Genomic DNA, 17,835 nt, shown 5'->3' with positions numbered 1-17,835 from the left:
TTTCGCATTTGTGGCACCTCTCGAGCCAGAATGTGAAGAACAGTGGCAAAGCTAGGACTTAGCATCCAATGCTACAATCAGTTTGGTTACAATAATTTTAGCCAATTTTGATTTATAAGTGTTTATGTTATTGTTGTTAATTAAGATTAACAATTGTATTATTTCATTTGGGACTGACATACAGTAATTCCTTTGATAAGTTTCTGTCAGCATTGTCTGTAGATGATGTGAGAATCAGAACAGCCTCAGACTAGTTCATTTTTGTTTTAACGTTCAATTATTTGAAAATGGTTTTCTTAGCACAGCAGACCAATGGAGAAAATATGCAGCTGAACTGCAAAAGAATTTTGAGATAACTGCAAAAACATAAAATTGATTACTACAGCGCAACCTTGAGGTCAATGAATATCATTTTTAGTGTCTGAGGAATCGGTGGAATTTGCAACCCACCAGCCAATTTTGGTGAGTTTTGCTTTTGTGGTTTTTGCTGCATGAAAACTATAAATAGAACAAAAACATTATACACAGCTAGTTGGACCACTAATAAACCGACATAAAAACAACAGGGTTTTGTCCCTTTGGGTTTGAACCCTAATAAACTAACTTAGAAACAATAGTGTTCTGTCCCTTCTAACTAGCAGAAGAAGTGGAGCAACCTGGGCTGATGGAGGTTTCAACACTGGTTTGCTGTGTGGAAACTGTCCGTGCATCACAAATTACAGACACATTCATAGTGGCGGCGCATGTTACAAAAACTCTATGGCTTTATGGTTAAAACTCTTCACAGGTATACCGTAGACTGTATGTCTCATAGGTTATTTGGCCCTTAGTCCAATCAAAGGTACAAAAACCCAGGTTGTCATTCATCTATCATTAGATCATGCATATTTAATCATTTTGGACGAATGACACATATTGCACTGATTTGTCAACATACATCAATTTTAGAGCCCAAACTAACATTCAAACAATTAGCTCTGCAGACAAAAGTGAAAAAGTATTAGGGGTCCAATTTTGTTAAGCACAGCAACTGTTAAGCATCTTCCAGGTGAATGAGGATTTCAAATGAAGACTCCTCTGTCTCCTTCAAGCTCTGTCTGAACAGCTGAGAGTGCTGCCACGATGTTTCCCCTTCTCCACCACTGAGTTCTGCTACAATGATGAAGTCTGAAGAGCCGCACAGAGTAGAAAATGACTGCATCTTCCCGTCTGATGGTTCAAACACAGGAGAGGAAATTATTAGGAGGGATCATGTCATACAATCACATTTTGAGGGTTTTATCAGAATGGAATAAGAATTACATAACTATACCTCCAGAGAATTCTGTGGTAATCTGGCCTGACTGCAAGTGCCAGCTGACTTTCCCCGTGTGGAAGGTCTGGCTACTGGCCATGATCGAGACAGACTTTATCTTCATTCCCACAGGAGCAAAATCAAACTTCCAGCTGATTCGTCCCACAGAGGAGCCTTCTGTTCGAGCTATGTACACCTTGGGAAAGAAATACAATTGGATCAAAACACCTACAGCTGCATGTAGATCCAGGGGTGCAGAGTTCATCCTCATCTTTTGCAATCCCTTACTATTTTACTGTATTATGCTTTTTTAATGTTAATTCCAATCTGTTCTTAATCTTATTCACATCCAAAATAGTGGGTTGATTAAAATTGTTGCCTAACAGAAGGTGCTTCCTTTTAAAGCAGGGTAATCCCACCTAATTGCCATTTTGATTAATTTCTTTCATTCACCCAGACATTGTCTTCACGTTAACTAATTTCTTGGTGGGGGCTGAGGGGGTTTTATATTACTTTATAAAGACCTGAAACAATTAATAATTAATTAATTATTAATCAATGAATCTATCTATTTGGACAAATAATTCTTTTTAATAATTTTTCGAAAACTGTCAAAGTGCCAAATGTTATATTTGCTGATAGTGTATAGTGTATATGAAACTTTTTTGACAAGTCAAACCAGGAAAAGCAACAACATTAATGAACACTATGTTCCATAGAATTAAGATAGGTCTGTTGTTTGCCATTGTATATGGTGGCTAACTGACTGAACTATAGCAATATAATAGCTGTTTTATCTACAAGTCAGCTTATAACAACCTGTATAACTGCAATGATCTCAATCATGTTTGTCACAGTTATTGTTGCCATTTTCTCTTTTACTTACGTGGAGATTACAAATTTTTAGCAAGAAGCCTCCATTATGAATTAGGGGCATGGGGTTTCAAAGAACAAGGAGTCCGGATATCGTGAGTCCTGCTGCACCAATTTTGACCATCTCTCTCTTGAGTTTCCCAATTTTACAGGTAGGTATAATTTCAAATCAGTCAAGTGTTCTCTGAGATTAAGAGTTTACCATTAATAATCTGAGTTACAGGTTTTCAGACATGTTTTGCAACTAAGCCGTGTGGAAGTAAATGAGAATGAATGTAAAAACGTCACTTTTAACACAAAAGGAATTAAAAATGTCATGAAAACAGGAAACACTTCAAACTTGAGTTGCTCTTTAACAGCTTTTGCAATTAGACTAGACTGCTACTACTATACATCAGAGATCATCAAAGATAATTTAAATTGGGAGTGGCCAAATTTTAAGTTACCATTGTTTTGAAAATGATTCATTTTTTCGTGAGATCATTAAAAACACTCTTATTATTGCAAATCATAGGATATGATACATACATGATATCTGAACTTAAACACATGGCTTTGTTAATCATCGTACCATCTGCCAGTCATTTTCCACCTTCCTGTAGACTGACTCCGTCCTCCACACACACTGATCCCAGCTCTGAATCACCTCAGAGCTGTTTGACAGTCGACAGTACTGGTCTTTGGTGGCACTGTAGCACACATGCAGTAACCTGTCACTCTTCTCTTTCTCCGTAGGTGTAAACACGTAACCAGCGGCCTAAGAAAAACACACAAAAACATACACACTGTCAATCAAATACTGACTTGCATTAGACATCAAGCAATTCACCTATCGAGCAATGATTTTACAACCTGTTAGAACGTTAAGAGAAGAAGAGCTACGTGATTACATATTGATTGTACTGATATTGGTTGTATGGTTGGTTTTTTATTGAAACTCTGCCCACCCAAATTATATCAGTTATGACAGAGTAAATATTAGAAACACCACTCACTAGAACACAGTCCCAATTCAAGAGCACCACAAATTTCAGCTTCCAGAATGACCATGAAGTTCAAACAAAAACTGAACATTATAACTGAAATAGATTAGCCAGGTCCACCTAATAAACCGGCAACTGAGTATATATTATGAATATAATCCCTAGTTTTAATCCAAGACATTAATATACAATGGCCTGGATCAGTTGATAGAGGATAAAATTTAGGTGGACAGAGTCAATATGTGTAATTCATGGCATGTTATTTATTTAACGGAAAAAAACTGCATATTACAACTTGGGTCTTATTTTTTGTAGTTATTTGGAGGTAAAGCCAAAGTGTCAGTGCTAATCCCCCAGTGTACAGGAAAACTGTGTGCACAACTACAGAAAGTACAGTACATATTTTACAGATCACGTTTGTTTTCTCCTCCAAATACTTTGACTAGCCTGAGGTTTGTTTACAACCTGTTTGATCATTTGAAAACTTCTCTTTCTTGCCCCATTGGACCAATTTTTTAGTGATCTCACCATGTTCTTAAGCCTTAATTATTTACTGGGTGCAATGTTACCATAACTGATAGAGCTGTTGTCCAAAACTACAAAAACAACAGCCATGTTGTAATCATGTATATATTGTGAATGCATATCATGAATATTAAGACAGAAGAGAATTCATTGGCCTTGTTAATGACCGTCAGCCATGGGTGAAAATTTCATGTCAATCTTGGGGAGGACGATAAACAGAAAAAAATCTCAAGAGCAAATCCTGAGGACACAAAGGGGGTGGGGTGGTTATTGCCTCTATGTCACGTGAGCAGTACCCTGTCCGTGAGATAACGGAGCAAACAAGACACGGTCTGGTTACAAATGTAAATATGTGTTATTGTGCTGACTGGTAGAAGTAAAGAAACACGTTTGACAGACTTTCTGTTTTAAATAAACATTAATAAAGTTGCAACTTACTCTGTCAGCCACAGCTGAGCAACAGACACTGGTACCAGGCGTGTGTGTGGGGTCGAGGTAGCAGAAAGTGGACCAAACCACCGTGAGGCAGAGGGGGCATAATTTGAAACTTAAAGACACATTGTTTTGCATTTTTAAGTGCTTGCCCCCATGACCCCCATGACCCCCTTAATGGATTTCTTGTTTTTTGTGACATGCTCATATTGCTGATGGGAAGAGGTCTATTGAAATGACTATTAAAACAGATGGAATGTAAGTAAATGTAGAAGTGGATACATAAAGCGGAATACGCTCCATTATAATACTATTTATAATATACTGGACCTGTGTTGAGGTCCCTGGCTCAGCAGCTCTGGTTTCCCCCCTCGCTACCCTCCAGGCCAGAGAGCCAGAGTTGCGTCCTCCCAGCTCTCCTGGTTTTGGCCTCTTGGGGGAAATAAACTCCACCAGCTCGACGAGCAGTCTCTCTGTCAGCTCCTTCAACCTGTCTGGGTTCAGGGACTGCTGCCTCTTCAGAATCAGAGCAGAGAGAAAGTGGCTTATGTCAGGGTCACCAGAGTAATCAGTATTATAAGCAGGGTTAAAGCGTTAAGACTTACTGAGGCATTGAGCCCATTTATAGTGTGACGCAGCCAGGCCTCTTGAACACTGGTCCTCCTCGACAAAACCTCTGGATGTTTGCACGAATATCTCCATGTCACATCCACCACCTGCATCACACAAACACACACATTTGTTTCACTATCCCTGTGGGGACACTCACTGACCATCACTATCTTAACTTTTGCTCTAACCAAGTGGTAATCTGAACCTTAAAACCAGTTACCTTATGTGCTGCACAAAACTCAACTTTCTCTCTGTTGCTCCAAGTGAACATGGCCACAATAAGATGACAAATACATTTCATAGCTATTTAAAGTAAAACTGTCATCACAACTAAAGCATTAATTATTCACATATGATAATCAGACCATTCACAATAATCACTCGAGCCAATGACCGTCAGCTGGTCAGAGAGTGAGTGAGTGAGTGAGTGAGTGAGTGAGTGAGTGAGTGTGCGTGTGTGTGCGTCAGTGTTGCAAGCATTGGTTGCAACATGCAGGGATGCCTATGTGCAACCACTGACCAAATTCATAGACACATAGAACAAGAGATTTATTCTATAATCCCTCAAAACAAACCACCTGCATAGATGTTTACACAACATAAAGTCACAGTGACAATTCTTTACGGTATTATTTCCATCTACCTTATCTACCTCCACTGTTGTGTATTAATCCACAGCTGTAAGTAGTTCCAAACATTTGCACTATCTTGTCCTGTTTGCATAGTGTTTGTTGAAAAAATTTTATTTGATTACTTCTTTAAAAAAAACCATTTGTGAGCAATTTTTAAAGACTAATTAGGAACCACTGGACTGAGTTCTACAGTCAAAGAGGGCTGAACAATCAATTGAAATATTATTAAAATCACAATATGGCCAAGTGCAAAATCCAAATGAGTCACAACAAACCAATGATGAAGTGTTGTGGTGTTACAGAGGCACCCCAGTCTACAAATCATATCCTCCAGAGGTAAGGGAACATACTTGTTTGGTACAAGCCCCAGCAAATCACATCATCATCATTTTTATTTTTTTCAATAAAAATGTAAAAATGACCATTCCCATCATAACTGTAACTCATATCACAATCACAACCTCTCAAAATAATGTCAATATGATTTTTTTGCATATTGTTCATTTCCAGTATAACGTGTTGAGAGATGGACTTCCACAATCGGTTTTGGTATTTTCACGGGATTCATTTTACACGCTGTCTAAAATGTAAATAAAAACAGACTACAATGATGTGCAAATCATATAAACCCATATTTAACTGAAAATAGAACAAAGAGCAAATATTTGTCATAAAACAATAGAATTTCAGCATTTCAACATTTGAGATGTTGTCTTTGTTCTATTGTCAGTTAAATATGGGTTTACATGATTTGCACATCATCACATTGTGTTTTTATTTACATTTTACACAGGGTCCCAACTTTTTTGGAAACAGGGTTGTAGTAAGAGTCCATTTCTCTGACCTGGTCCTTAGAGAAAGCCAGAACATAGGCCAGTTTCTTCCCCCAGCCGACCTCATACAGCAGAGGCTGATCGCAGACATTCTCACATGAGTCACAGTGCAGCCACCGACGCTGAGAGACCGAGTAAATTTCTGTCCACACGTGGTCTGAAACATCACAGAGAAAAACACTTTCACACTACACAACTAGCTATGATGTCAGACTAAGTATGAATTGAAGAGGTTTCAAAAACCAATTCTGATATTTTGGGAAATGTAATGGCATGTTCATAACATGTCATAAACTCATGTGTAAAGCAACAATACAATTAGGATTCGATAGATTAAAATTTCTACTATTTTAGTAGATGGCAAGAAAGACAGTAAAGTCTTTGGAATTCCCCCCATCTATGTATAAATTTGTCCTAAAATCTGGTCAGATCTTCATCCAAGTTACAATTATGAACTATTTTAATCATTGTATTGTTCTTCACACCTTATTCAAAACATCATTCAAACATTCATAGTGTAGCTGGAAAAAGTATGTGAACCCCTCTCCTAATGACATCAACAAAAGCTAACTGTAGTCAGGAGTTACTAAACCGTGAGTCCCATCAATGGAACAAGACTGGAGGTGTGGGTTAGGGACACTTCGACTTACAAAAAACATTTTGAGGCTCCAAGAAGATCTCAGAACAATGTTGATTTGTTAGAAGAATTTTGAGAAGAATTTGTTACAGAGTCATCTCAAAAAGTTTAGATCTGCATCAGTCCACAGTCAGACAAACTGCCCATAAATGAAGATGATTTAGCTCAGTGGCTACTCTCCCCGGTGGGCATCCATCTAAGATGACTCCAAAAACACAACACAGAATGATCAGTAACCTAACAAGTAACAAAGAACCCCAGAGAAACAGCTAAAGGCCTAAATTAATCATTGGAACTGGTTAACATCTCTGCTCATGGGTCTACCTCATGCAAATCACAGTGCATGGTGTCCTGCCATGGACACCTCAGGGGAAGCTGCTGCTCTCTGAATTGTTTAGGAAGAACATGCAGCACTATGTGTGATGTAAAAAGGCCTCTGCACGCCAGTCAGGTACAGTGGAGGGAGCATCATGATTTGGGGCTTTGCTGCCTCTGGGCCTGGACAGCTCGACATTATCGAGGGGAAAACAAATGCCCAAGTGTATCAAGGTCTGTTACAGGAGAATGTCAGGGTGGCTGTCCTCCTGCTGAAGCTCAGGAGAAGTTTAGTGATGCTGCAGGACAATGACCCTAAACATCTAAGTAAATGTACTAAAGACTGACTGCAAACTAAGAAAATCCACCTCCTGGAGTCAGAGCCCAGACCTTAATCCAGTTGAGCTGCTATGGAATGACCCGAGGATCTGCTCACACCAGACAACCTGAGAATATGACTAAGCAGAAGCAGGTCTATAAGGAAGAATGGTCCAGAATTCCTCCTTAACATTGTGCAGGTCGGATCGGCAGCTACTGAAAGAGCTTGTCTGAGGTTACTGCTGCCAAAGGTGGTTTGACTAGTTATTAAATCCAAGGGTTCACCTACGTTTTCCATCAACACTGTAATGTTTGATGGGTGTGTTCAATACAGACACAAAAGATTATAACTGCTTCTGCGATATTAGCTTGAGGACACTGTGTTTACTGTGTTCTACATGTTTGACTTAGTTCAAGGTTCACTGACTTGAGCTGACAGTGAGTTCCTTAAACATGTATAAACAAACATCTGCTCTTCCTTCTTGTGCAGAGAATCAGATTAGCGATGCAACGGCCTCTTCTGTCAGTCATGCACATACCTGTGCTGTCCCAGATATACCTGGCCTCAAGGCCAAGGGCTCTGCAGCACAGTGTAAAGCAGTTAGCCCACTCCCCACAGCGGCCTCTCCTGGTTTCCAGTAGCTTCTCAGGATTGTTGTACCTGGTATTAATAAGACAGAGAAAACATGCATAGAGAAATGTACATCAACTCAAGCGATCCATTATATTATGTGTGTTTTGTGTTTGCAGGAAAATATTTAAAGTCTTATCATTTTAAATAGATAACAATGAATACTACAAAATAAAAGTGTGGAAATGTACAAGAAATGAAAAATAATTTATATTACTGCCTTACTTGCCTAAAATGTTCTGCAACCTAATCCTAATTTTGATCTCAAATCTAACTTCAAAAACTAGTCCTAAACTCACTCACTGCAGTAGTAGGAGCTAGACATAATGTCACACACTCACAAACCTGGGGAATCTGGTGGAGAGCTTGCACTCCTGACAGTAATGGTTCTCTACTCGCTGTGCTCCCCAGCGGAGGTCGTCAGTGCTGGGACTGAGGGAACTGGCAATCTGGGTCACACCTCCACAGTGGCTGCAGGGCAAACTGTCCACCCAAGAGAAGAAGTCCTGTTTGAACCACCTGAGTAACTCCAGCACCAGGAAGTCTTCTATTCCAAGTTTACATTCTACAAACAGGGAAGCAAGTCGGTTTCAAGTCAATCTCTCTGAATTACTGTGTAAATAAGCAAGCAACATTTGTGTTTGTTTGCAGACAGTATTATACAGACTGATTACTTTGAGTTGGGGGACTTCACCTGGGTCGGCATCTTTAGCATCCTTCAGCTTGTGTTGAGCAGCGGAGGACAGCTGCTGGTGAGGGATGTGACTCCTAGCTTTCTGCTGCAGCTCAGGGTTTTCATACACCATCACATGTTGGAAGTTAGACTGCACAGTCACAAAGAAACTCATACTGCTCTCCTGACAGAAAGATGAGAAAACATCCGGGTCATTAACCAATCAGGAATAATGAAAAAAATTGTGAAAAAGACACTTCACAATTGTTAAATCACTGAAGGAGTTATATGTAGATGTTCTTCAGAGATGTAAGGGACTGTATGAAAGCTATTTTTCAAGGCCCTTCCTAGCATAAATAAATAAATAAATAAATAACAGTGTTTCACTATTAAAGGTCCCATATTTTTCACATTTCCAGAGTTTTATTTGAAGTGTTGATATCCATAATCTCAGGCTTCTCACTGGAGCTCTAGTAACAACACATCCGTGAGCCAATCAGAAGAGAGACTCAGAGCCTCTCTTCTGATTAACTAAGTGATCAATAAAAATACAGCAGATTTCAGGTAAACACTCAGAGAAACCAAATCCTGTAAAGTTGGATGGTGGGTCCAGGTGGGCGGGGCTTTGGGGGTGGCCGAGGGTGGTGACTGCTTAGCTGTGACATCACAAAGTTCCAGAAGTCCTGACGGCTGGTTTTAAGGCTCAGTTTCTGAATACAGGCTGTGTGCATTTCTCTGTGGACTGAGGCTTTGATACTTTCTCAGTATTAATATAGAACCTAGACCTGCTTTATAATCACAAACACATGGACATCTACCTTTATACAATATGGGACCTTTACAGTGAAAAGTAACAAAGCATAAAGAATTTAAGAAGTAGTGCCATCATTTAAAACCCCAAATCTTATGCGCATGAAATAATAATTAATCACCATAGCCACCAATGAGCACATTTCAAGCGACTGGCAAATTGATTGCATACATAAAAAAAAAGAAATCAAATATTGTAATCACTCTGCATTTTTTTCACCAGGCACAGGAGTACAGATCATATTGGGATCAGGGAAACTGTGATGGACATTTCTTTTTTTTCCATTTTGAGCATTAAATAGTGAATCATTGAATCTAAAACAGAATAGGCAGATAAAGCAATACTGTGACTCAGTGATTTTAAAATTGAAAGTATGTCATTGTAGCTGCTCTGTGCAAAACATTAATGTATCAATAGTTATTTATTCTAAAACTGGCCAATGAAATCTTTTTAAAATTACTATTCCACCAGTACCACTTTATAAATGTTTCACACATAAAACTCAGGGCTTTGAGATGCTGGAAGGCTATCTCACTGTCTACTCCTTTTCTGGAGTTTCTAATTACTAAAACAAGATATCCATCGTAGATTTATCTATTCTTAATTTCAAATAAAAACAGATCTGAGCCAAAAAAAAGTGAGAAAATTGAGTTGCGGTGTCTTTTGCCTCCACTATGACCCTCCTACAATGATTTTCTTTTGGTTAAACCAGGAATTGGGAACATCTTTACCAAGGATGATGGCTGTGGTGGAAGTGGTGAAACTGGCTGGGTGGAAGTAGCAGCAGCAGCAGCAGAGCTCTCTGGTGCTGAAGCTGAGGCTGAGGCTGCAACAGTCTGAGTGGTGGGTTGGACAAGCCGTCCTCCTTGCAGCCTCTGATCCCTCTCTGCTGCTATGGATTCCCTGATGAGCTTCAGCTGTTCCACTGACGCAGACGCGGGGAACACCAAGTGGGTCTCAGCCTGAAAAGAGGTGCAACTGCATGTATAATGTACTCACAGTTGGGCCATGGATGACCAAATAGACTCTAGGCAATGAAGCAATACAACAGGAATACTGGCTTTAAACTACTGTTGTAGCTTTAAACTACTGTTGTGGCCATTTCTTTTTAGTTACCTCCTCAAATCCCATTTCAAAGAGACATTCCACAGCTCCTTTGATGGGCAGCAGCTTGGTGGAGAAAGTAGGATTCCCTATGCGGATTGATCTGTACTTCTCCTCATTGGGATACCTGTGAGGAGGTGGAATCAAAATTACGGATGTATACTGTTCTGAATCTTCTATTGTGGCATAAGAGACAAATTGCTAAGCACAAACCTGTGAGTGCGTATTCATTTGTTAGACGTACTCACACAAGTTTTAAATTAGTGGCTTTGGATGAGTTGGAGTTGCTGTTACTGTACACAACTGTCATTGATATCCTTCTTTAGTGCTATTTGTTTTAAAATTGCACAGAAGTAGGCATTTTCCAAACATGTTCCTGGTGAGTCACGTATGCGGAATTAACCAGAACATCCTGACAACACCTCTGTCGGGACGTCCGTGTATTGGCGTCTATTGATTAACAAGGCCAAATAAAAATGATTGACTGTGTTTGACAGAGTTTGGTCTCACGCTGTGTGTGAACGGTAACAGCAGAATGTAACGGGGCTCAAGTACAACTATCTTTACAGGCTTTTAGACCGACTGTTACGGCATAATGTGAGCCGCTGCTGGATTTATCTGTGATGTGCAGAATGTTTCAAATGCACCCTCAGCTTAACATCAGACATCTCGACTGACACACCGCTGGCGAACCGCGTCGGTAAGTTCACAACCGTACCTTAAAATATTGTCCGCATATGTTAGTAACAACTTGGCAACGTCTAGAAAGACTTCGTTTGAATTCTCACAAAGTGCTGTGACTGCTGGTGACACAGCCATATCTCTCCTCCAAACTAAAAGTCCTTTCAATCTTGAGTATGATAGCTAATGCTAACAGGGCAATTGCGGCTTAGATGTTTTTGGGTCCTGGATAAAGCTGCCCCATCCACGCCTGAGCAAGTGTTTGCAGCTTTGAAAATATTGTATAAGCTGTGTGTTTTTTTGTAATTAAGTTTTGTGGGGCACTTTTATCCGTGCTGTCGTGTTACCGACCTGATTACATTTTAGACTGAATCTTTCCAAGTTAAATGAGTGTGGCGTTCACAAAGTCGATCTAAAATTAAAGGCAGATTGAAAGATGACTTACTGTTGTATGTATATTTGAAGTATGTGTCGTGTGGACATGTCAACTAAAGTAGTACGATGTCGAGTAAGTAACAAACCGATGTTCAGCTGTGACAGAAAGATATTTTTGTAAATTTGTTGCTCTCATATTGAGAGACCATTGACGAAAGCTATAAGCTAGCTGCCAAATTTGACAAACATAACGTAATGTGTGCTTTATCACTATCCCGTTGGACTAAACACCTGCTGAGACCACAGGACATAGGGGCACTCCTACAAAAGAGCGCGTATATGTGTCCAAACCGAGACTCCGGGCGCCACAGCTCCGGACAGCAGAGACGGAGGGTCGTTATTACTGGCATTGGGTTGGTGTGTCCTCTGGGAACAGGGACCGCTCTGCCCTGGGACCACCTGATTAAAGCCAAGAGTGGGATAGTTGCTCTCGATTCTGAGGAGTACAAGAGCGTCCCCTGCAAAGTGGCCGCTCTGGTGACCAGGGGGACTGAAGAGGGGCAGTTCAATCAGGAGGAGTTTGCCTCTCGGGGGGAGATCAACAGCATGTCCCCAGCCACTGTGATGGCTCTGGGAGCTGCTCAGCTTGCTCTGGAGGACTCAGGGTGGTGCCCCAAAAGCCCAGAAGAACAGCTCAACACAGGGGTGGCTGTTGGCATGGGCATGGTGTCACTTGACGAGATTGCTCGCACCTCCATTGCCTTCCAAGAAAAGGGCTACAGCAAAGTAAGTCCTTTCTTTGTGCCCCGCATTCTTGTCAACATGGCTGCTGGGCACATAAGTATCAAACACAGATTAAAGGGTCCCAATCATGCTGTGTCCACAGCGTGCACGACAGGTGCACATGCTATAGGCGATGCTGCCAGGTTCATTGCCCACGGGGATGCAGTTGCTATGGTTACAGGGGGGACAGAATCCTGTGTAGGGCCTCTGTCAATAGCTGGGTTTGCCAGGGCGCGTGCTCTCGCCACCAAATGGAATGACAACCCTACACTGGCATCGAGACCCTTTCACCCAGAAAGAGATGGCTTTGTAATGGGTGAAGGAGCCGCTGTGCTCCTGCTAGAGGAACTGGACCATGCCGTGAAGAGGGGAGCCCGAATCTATGCAGAGGTCCTGGGCTATGGACTTTCAGGGGACGCTAGCCACATCACTGCACCCACTGCAGATGGGGATGGTGCATTCAGGTGACTCATTTTAGGATGTTTGAGAACAAGATCCTTTTTTTCTTATGTGAGAACCAAAATATTTGCTTATATTAAATATTCCACTATAAAATCATGACAAAAATGCTATAATTATTGCACAAAGCTGCAGTCAATCATGACAGAAGTGATTCTTAATGTGGGGCCACATCCCCCACAGGACGCTCTATAGTAAATCTAAGGGCAATTAACAGGATGGGGAGGGGCATTTTAATGCCACACATACATTCCCCCGACAAAAATATCTGGCTCTTTATCCACTAAATCTCCACTCAGTTCATCAGCTAGTCTTTAACTGTGTCTGTCTGCTGTTTGATGATGAGCAAAATGTTCTGGAGAGTTGAGGGGAATTGCACAGTCCAGTGATAATTCTCTCATTTTAGTTTCCCTTTTATTTAATCCATTGCGAACATAAAAATAAGTAGTGGTGCAACTTTAATTGCTGAGATGTGGGAACGCAGTGACATGGCTTAAAGAAGTATGTTCGGTCAAGAGAAATGAGCAAGCATGTAAACAAATACCCAGATTAGACAAATTATTTTGGAAAGGAGGACGGAAAACAATGGTAAAATTATTACCCAAACTCTTTTGTAAGCATCCATCTCAGTTTACAGACCGACTTCCTGTCTCAGCTCTGATGTACTGTCGCCTTCATGTGCTGGAGGGAACTACTCTCAAGATTTTATTTTCACCTCCAAATAAAGTGGTGTAGATAATCTAGTTATACTCTTGGCCTGTTTACAACCTGTACATTTGTCTAACTGCCCCTCTCTTGCCCCATCAGGCTTTGTTGGAGGAATTTCACAATAACAGTAACACTGAGATCTGGGGATACTATTGTAAAAACTATTGTAAAATAGTATTGTCACTAGTTATTAGTTATTAGCATTCATAGTTATTATTACTGATACATATAGTAGCTATAAATATTAAGATCTACATTATGATAAAGCAGGATTATCCTTTAACTTTCTGCCCACTGTCTCCACAGGTGCATGTCAGCAGCCCTCAAAGATGCCGGGGTCTCGCCAGCAGATGTAACATATGTGAATGCTCACGCCACATCCACGGTGCTGGGTGATGCGGCTGAAAATGCAGCCATCAAAAGGCTCTTTCAGGAAAGCACTGACAGCCTGGCTGTCTCCTCCACCAAGGGAGCCACAGGACATCTTCTTGGGGCTGCTGGGGCCCTGGAGGCAGCGTTCACTGCTCTAGCCTGCTACCATGGGGTCCTGCCCCCGACTCTCAACCTGGACCACACTGAGCCGCAGTTTGACTTAAATTATGTTCCCTGCACAGCACAGACATGGCAGACTCAGGGCCGACGCGTCGCCCTCACAAACTCATTTGGATTTGGAGGCACCAACGCCTCACTGTGTCTGGCCAGCATCTAACAACACATCAACACTAATTGTTTACTTTTTATTAGAAATCAGATCTAATAAATCTTTGTCTTTCTCTTCTAATAAACCCTTTTCTTTCCATCTGACTGAATATTCATCATTAGAATTGATCAGTTCTGGTTGGTTGTCTGTGGACACTAGTGGACTGAGCTGATAATGTGAATAATGTGAATTTGCAATTACAGTGTCAGGAAATAGTGAAAAAAAATCTCCTGAAGCAGAGGTGACATTTTCAAATGTGTTGTTTATTCAGTTATTCACTTTACAGTGGTATAAAGCAGAAAACTCTCTCACCGGAGAAGCTTACACACGGTTATTTCTGCTTGGAAAAAGGAATTGGTGGTGATATGGCCCTGATTGGAACAAGACCTGCCGTTCATGATCTTCCAAGGTCTAGTTCCTATACCTGTTATTTGATCACAAAAATAAATAATAATGATGATACCTATGCTCACTATCACTGTGACAAGTTTGTATGTGGTACCAGCAGATGGTGCTGGCTCACAGAAAGTCATGCATTTTGTATTTATGTACACTTTCATTACAGTTTAATCATTTAGTAGACAATTGTGTTCACATTATCCTTACATGACCTAAGAGCAATCATGAAATGTCAATGTGCTCCAGAGAGAAGCAGCAAGTTGAGACACAGACAGCTTTTAGATCCATAAATAAAAGAAATAGAAGAAAACATCATTCACTAGAAAAGGTTGATATGAACAATTGAATGAAGGACATAATAATGGTTCATTACATTCTGCTAGCTTCCTATATCCCACCTGTGGTTTCTTTAACAGCAACAATTTATTGCAATTAAGAAAATAAGTAGTGTTGTAGGTTTGCACAGCTGACTTTAATACCATCTTCATAGAGGTGTGATCTCACAGTGCCTTCATGAAGGCAAACCTCTGCCTCTGCATTGCTTTCCTTTGGATTCAGCCTTTGTCTTGAACAGTGAGAAAACAAGGGGTCACCACAGCAGAGGGGATAAGTAAGAGAGGTTAACTGGGGACAAAGTGCCATTATGTCAGGACTGAAACCAGAGTAATAGGGTAAACACTCCCCGAAGGGAAAAGGACAGTTTGCAAACTGTTATGTTTCCCAAGGGAGACATGTAATGACTGAGGGAACATAAAGCGGCAGTTGGGAAGCCTATATATTCCTGCAAATATACTGGTTGAGAATATGTGTTTTTAGATTGCCCCATGGAGATTTTTAGTAGCTGTAAGTAAAACACATATTTAAAAGTAAATCATATACAATGGGGTCCAAAAGTTTTGTGATTCTTGTTTTTTGTTTTTCTCTGTTATTCTCGGAGCCTTATAGATTGACATTATGAGACAAAGGCTTATTTTTTTTCGTGACATGAACAGAATGTTATCAATCTCATGTCTATACCTTAATTTGGTGCAAATGTTCACTTGGTCTCAAGGATGAACTGATTAGATTTTGGTGGTCAAAGGTCACCTTGACCTCACAAAACAAGGTTTGGGCCATTTGAACACAATAGCTCTGTAATCCATCAAGGGAATTTCTTAATATTTGGTAAAAACATTCACCTGCACTCAAGGACAAACTAATTAGGTTTTGGTAGCTATAGGTCAAAGGTCAAGGTCACAGTGACCTCACAAAATGTGGTTTTGGCCTTGTGAACCCAACATCTCTGTCATGCCTTGAGGGAATTTCTTCAACTTTGGCACTGGAACTGATTAGATTTTGGCAGTCAAAGGTCAAAGGTCAAGTTCAATGTGACCTCACACAGCAATTATGACAGAATTTCACACAAATGGTTAATATTTTATATGACCCTGGATAAACAGGGATGTGAATCAGAAACCGGTCTGAGTCATGGAGGCTTACAGCTGCAAGGCAGTAATTCTAGTTTGATTATAGAGCAGGTCCAGGTTCTATATTAATACTGTGAAAGTATCAAAGCCTCAGTCCACAGAGAAATGCACACAGCCTGTATTCAGAAACTGAGCCTTAAAATGAGCTGTCAGGACTTCTGGAACTTTGTGATGTCACAACAAAGCAGTCACTGCCCACCTGGACCCACCTTGCAACCTTGCAGGATTTGGTTTCTCTGAAATCTGAAATCTGCTACATTTCTTTTTATCAGATCACTCAGAAAACAGTCAGCCAGGCTGACTCAGATCCTCTCCTCTGATTGGCTCACCAACTTGTTGTTATTAGAGCTCCACAGATAAGCCTGAGAGAGGAGATGTAAAACTACACTGGGAGGTTTCTGGCACTTAAAACCACGAATGTATCTTCTTATGAATATCAACACTTCAAATAAAACAAGAAAGTGAAGGAAACAGTTTGGCTGACTCTGTTCACATTTCAAAAATACACCGACCAACACCTTTAGATTAACATGTTGTATGGTGTTTGTTTTACAGGTAGCCTATTTCTTGGTGATCCACACCTGCAGAAGTGGAACTGTGGATGGACTCCTTTCCAGTGGAAACACAGTCTTCTTGATGAAATTTTGCTCATCAAGAAATAGTTACACTGTATAACTAACCAAACATTTTTACCACAAAGCCACTTTAACAAGCAGTACGCCTACAGTTTGGAGGTAGAAGCTAACAGCAACTACACATAAAATGAAATTTTCTTTCAAGTTCTGGTAATAGAACAAACCAACTGTCCGAAGTAACGGTAATGCAGTTACTGAATTTTAAATTGTGATCCTGTTTTTGAAAAACTAATCAAAGTAATGCACAGGCAATTTTCTCAGGAAGAAGTTCAGACCAATATGAGCACAGCATTAAAAAAACAAAACAGTGAGGTCATCCAAGGCCATGCTATGATAAATCAAATGTGCACATTTGTAGTAGATTTCTCTGTGAACATGATAAACAGTTGAGACACAGGATGAAATGGTTATTACCAGACTTGTAAAATTCTGTCGCCTGGTCACATTAACTGTTGTTTTGGTATCGATCCTTTTTCTCCATATTTAATATGTTCAGTGGTCCTTCACAAACAGACTCATAGGAACAAGATTGTCAAGTCATGTCAAAGGAATAGGATCTTGAGCCCTCACGTTACATTTTAATGTTTGTTTTTTTTTAACAAATGTCACCAGACCGACTCAGTCTGAATACAAGATTAAAGTTAGTGGATAAAAAATATTTGTGGATAAAAAGTTTGTCTTCTTGGGAATATGAATGTGCTTGGTGATTTTTGTGGCAATTTTCTTATTAGACTTTGATCTTTCTTTTATACAAAAGCCTTGGTGGTTGTGGTTGTGCCAGAGGAAATATGGCGTCACCAAATATGTTAGGATGGAACTTGGAACTTCAGATGTTAGTTTACCAGATAAATGTCATGGAAAAATGTGTTGATCATGGGGAATATTTGACTTGATAATGGCATTACAGTAAACATCAAAGAGTCACCGTAGTGATTATGATTCATCCTGTGGGGACA

General features: G+C 40.3%; 2 protein-coding genes across 2 annotated transcripts; one reads left to right on the top strand and one right to left on the bottom strand.

The window, feature by feature from the left end:
* Positions 1–734: 734 nt before the first annotated feature.
* Positions 735–11,601, bottom strand: ngly1 (N-glycanase 1). Its single transcript, XM_071499309.1, has 12 exons — positions 11,392–11,601; positions 10,686–10,800; positions 10,301–10,531; positions 8,780–8,942; positions 8,431–8,650; positions 7,994–8,115; positions 6,196–6,341; positions 4,713–4,823; positions 4,438–4,623; positions 2,739–2,924; positions 1,313–1,490; positions 735–1,209 (listed from the first exon to the last, which is right to left on the bottom strand). Exons 1-12 carry the CDS (start codon positions 11,490–11,492, stop codon positions 1,034–1,036), a joined length of 1,935 nt encoding a protein of 644 aa, XP_071355410.1. The 5' UTR covers positions 11,493–11,601; the 3' UTR covers positions 735–1,033.
* A 178-nt stretch (positions 11,602–11,779) lies between these two features.
* Positions 11,780–14,483, top strand: oxsm (3-oxoacyl-ACP synthase, mitochondrial). The gene is made up of 2 exons (XM_071499310.1): positions 11,780–12,976; positions 13,986–14,483. The coding sequence occupies exons 1-2, from the start codon at positions 11,985–11,987 to the stop codon at positions 14,386–14,388; spliced, it is 1,395 nt and encodes a 464-aa protein (XP_071355411.1). The 5' UTR covers positions 11,780–11,984; the 3' UTR covers positions 14,389–14,483.
* Positions 14,484–17,835: the final 3,352 nt, after the last annotated feature.

This window comes from Trachinotus anak, unplaced genomic scaffold, assembly GCF_046630095.1.
Source record: "Trachinotus anak isolate AG129_WGS33_773 ecotype Australia unplaced genomic scaffold, CSIRO_AGI_Tana_v1 ptg000016l, whole genome shotgun sequence".
Classification (NCBI taxonomy): Eukaryota; Metazoa; Chordata; class Actinopteri; order Carangiformes; family Carangidae; genus Trachinotus; species Trachinotus anak.
Note: the sequence above shows the minus strand (reverse complement) of the source record. Positions and strands in the feature narration are given on the sequence as shown.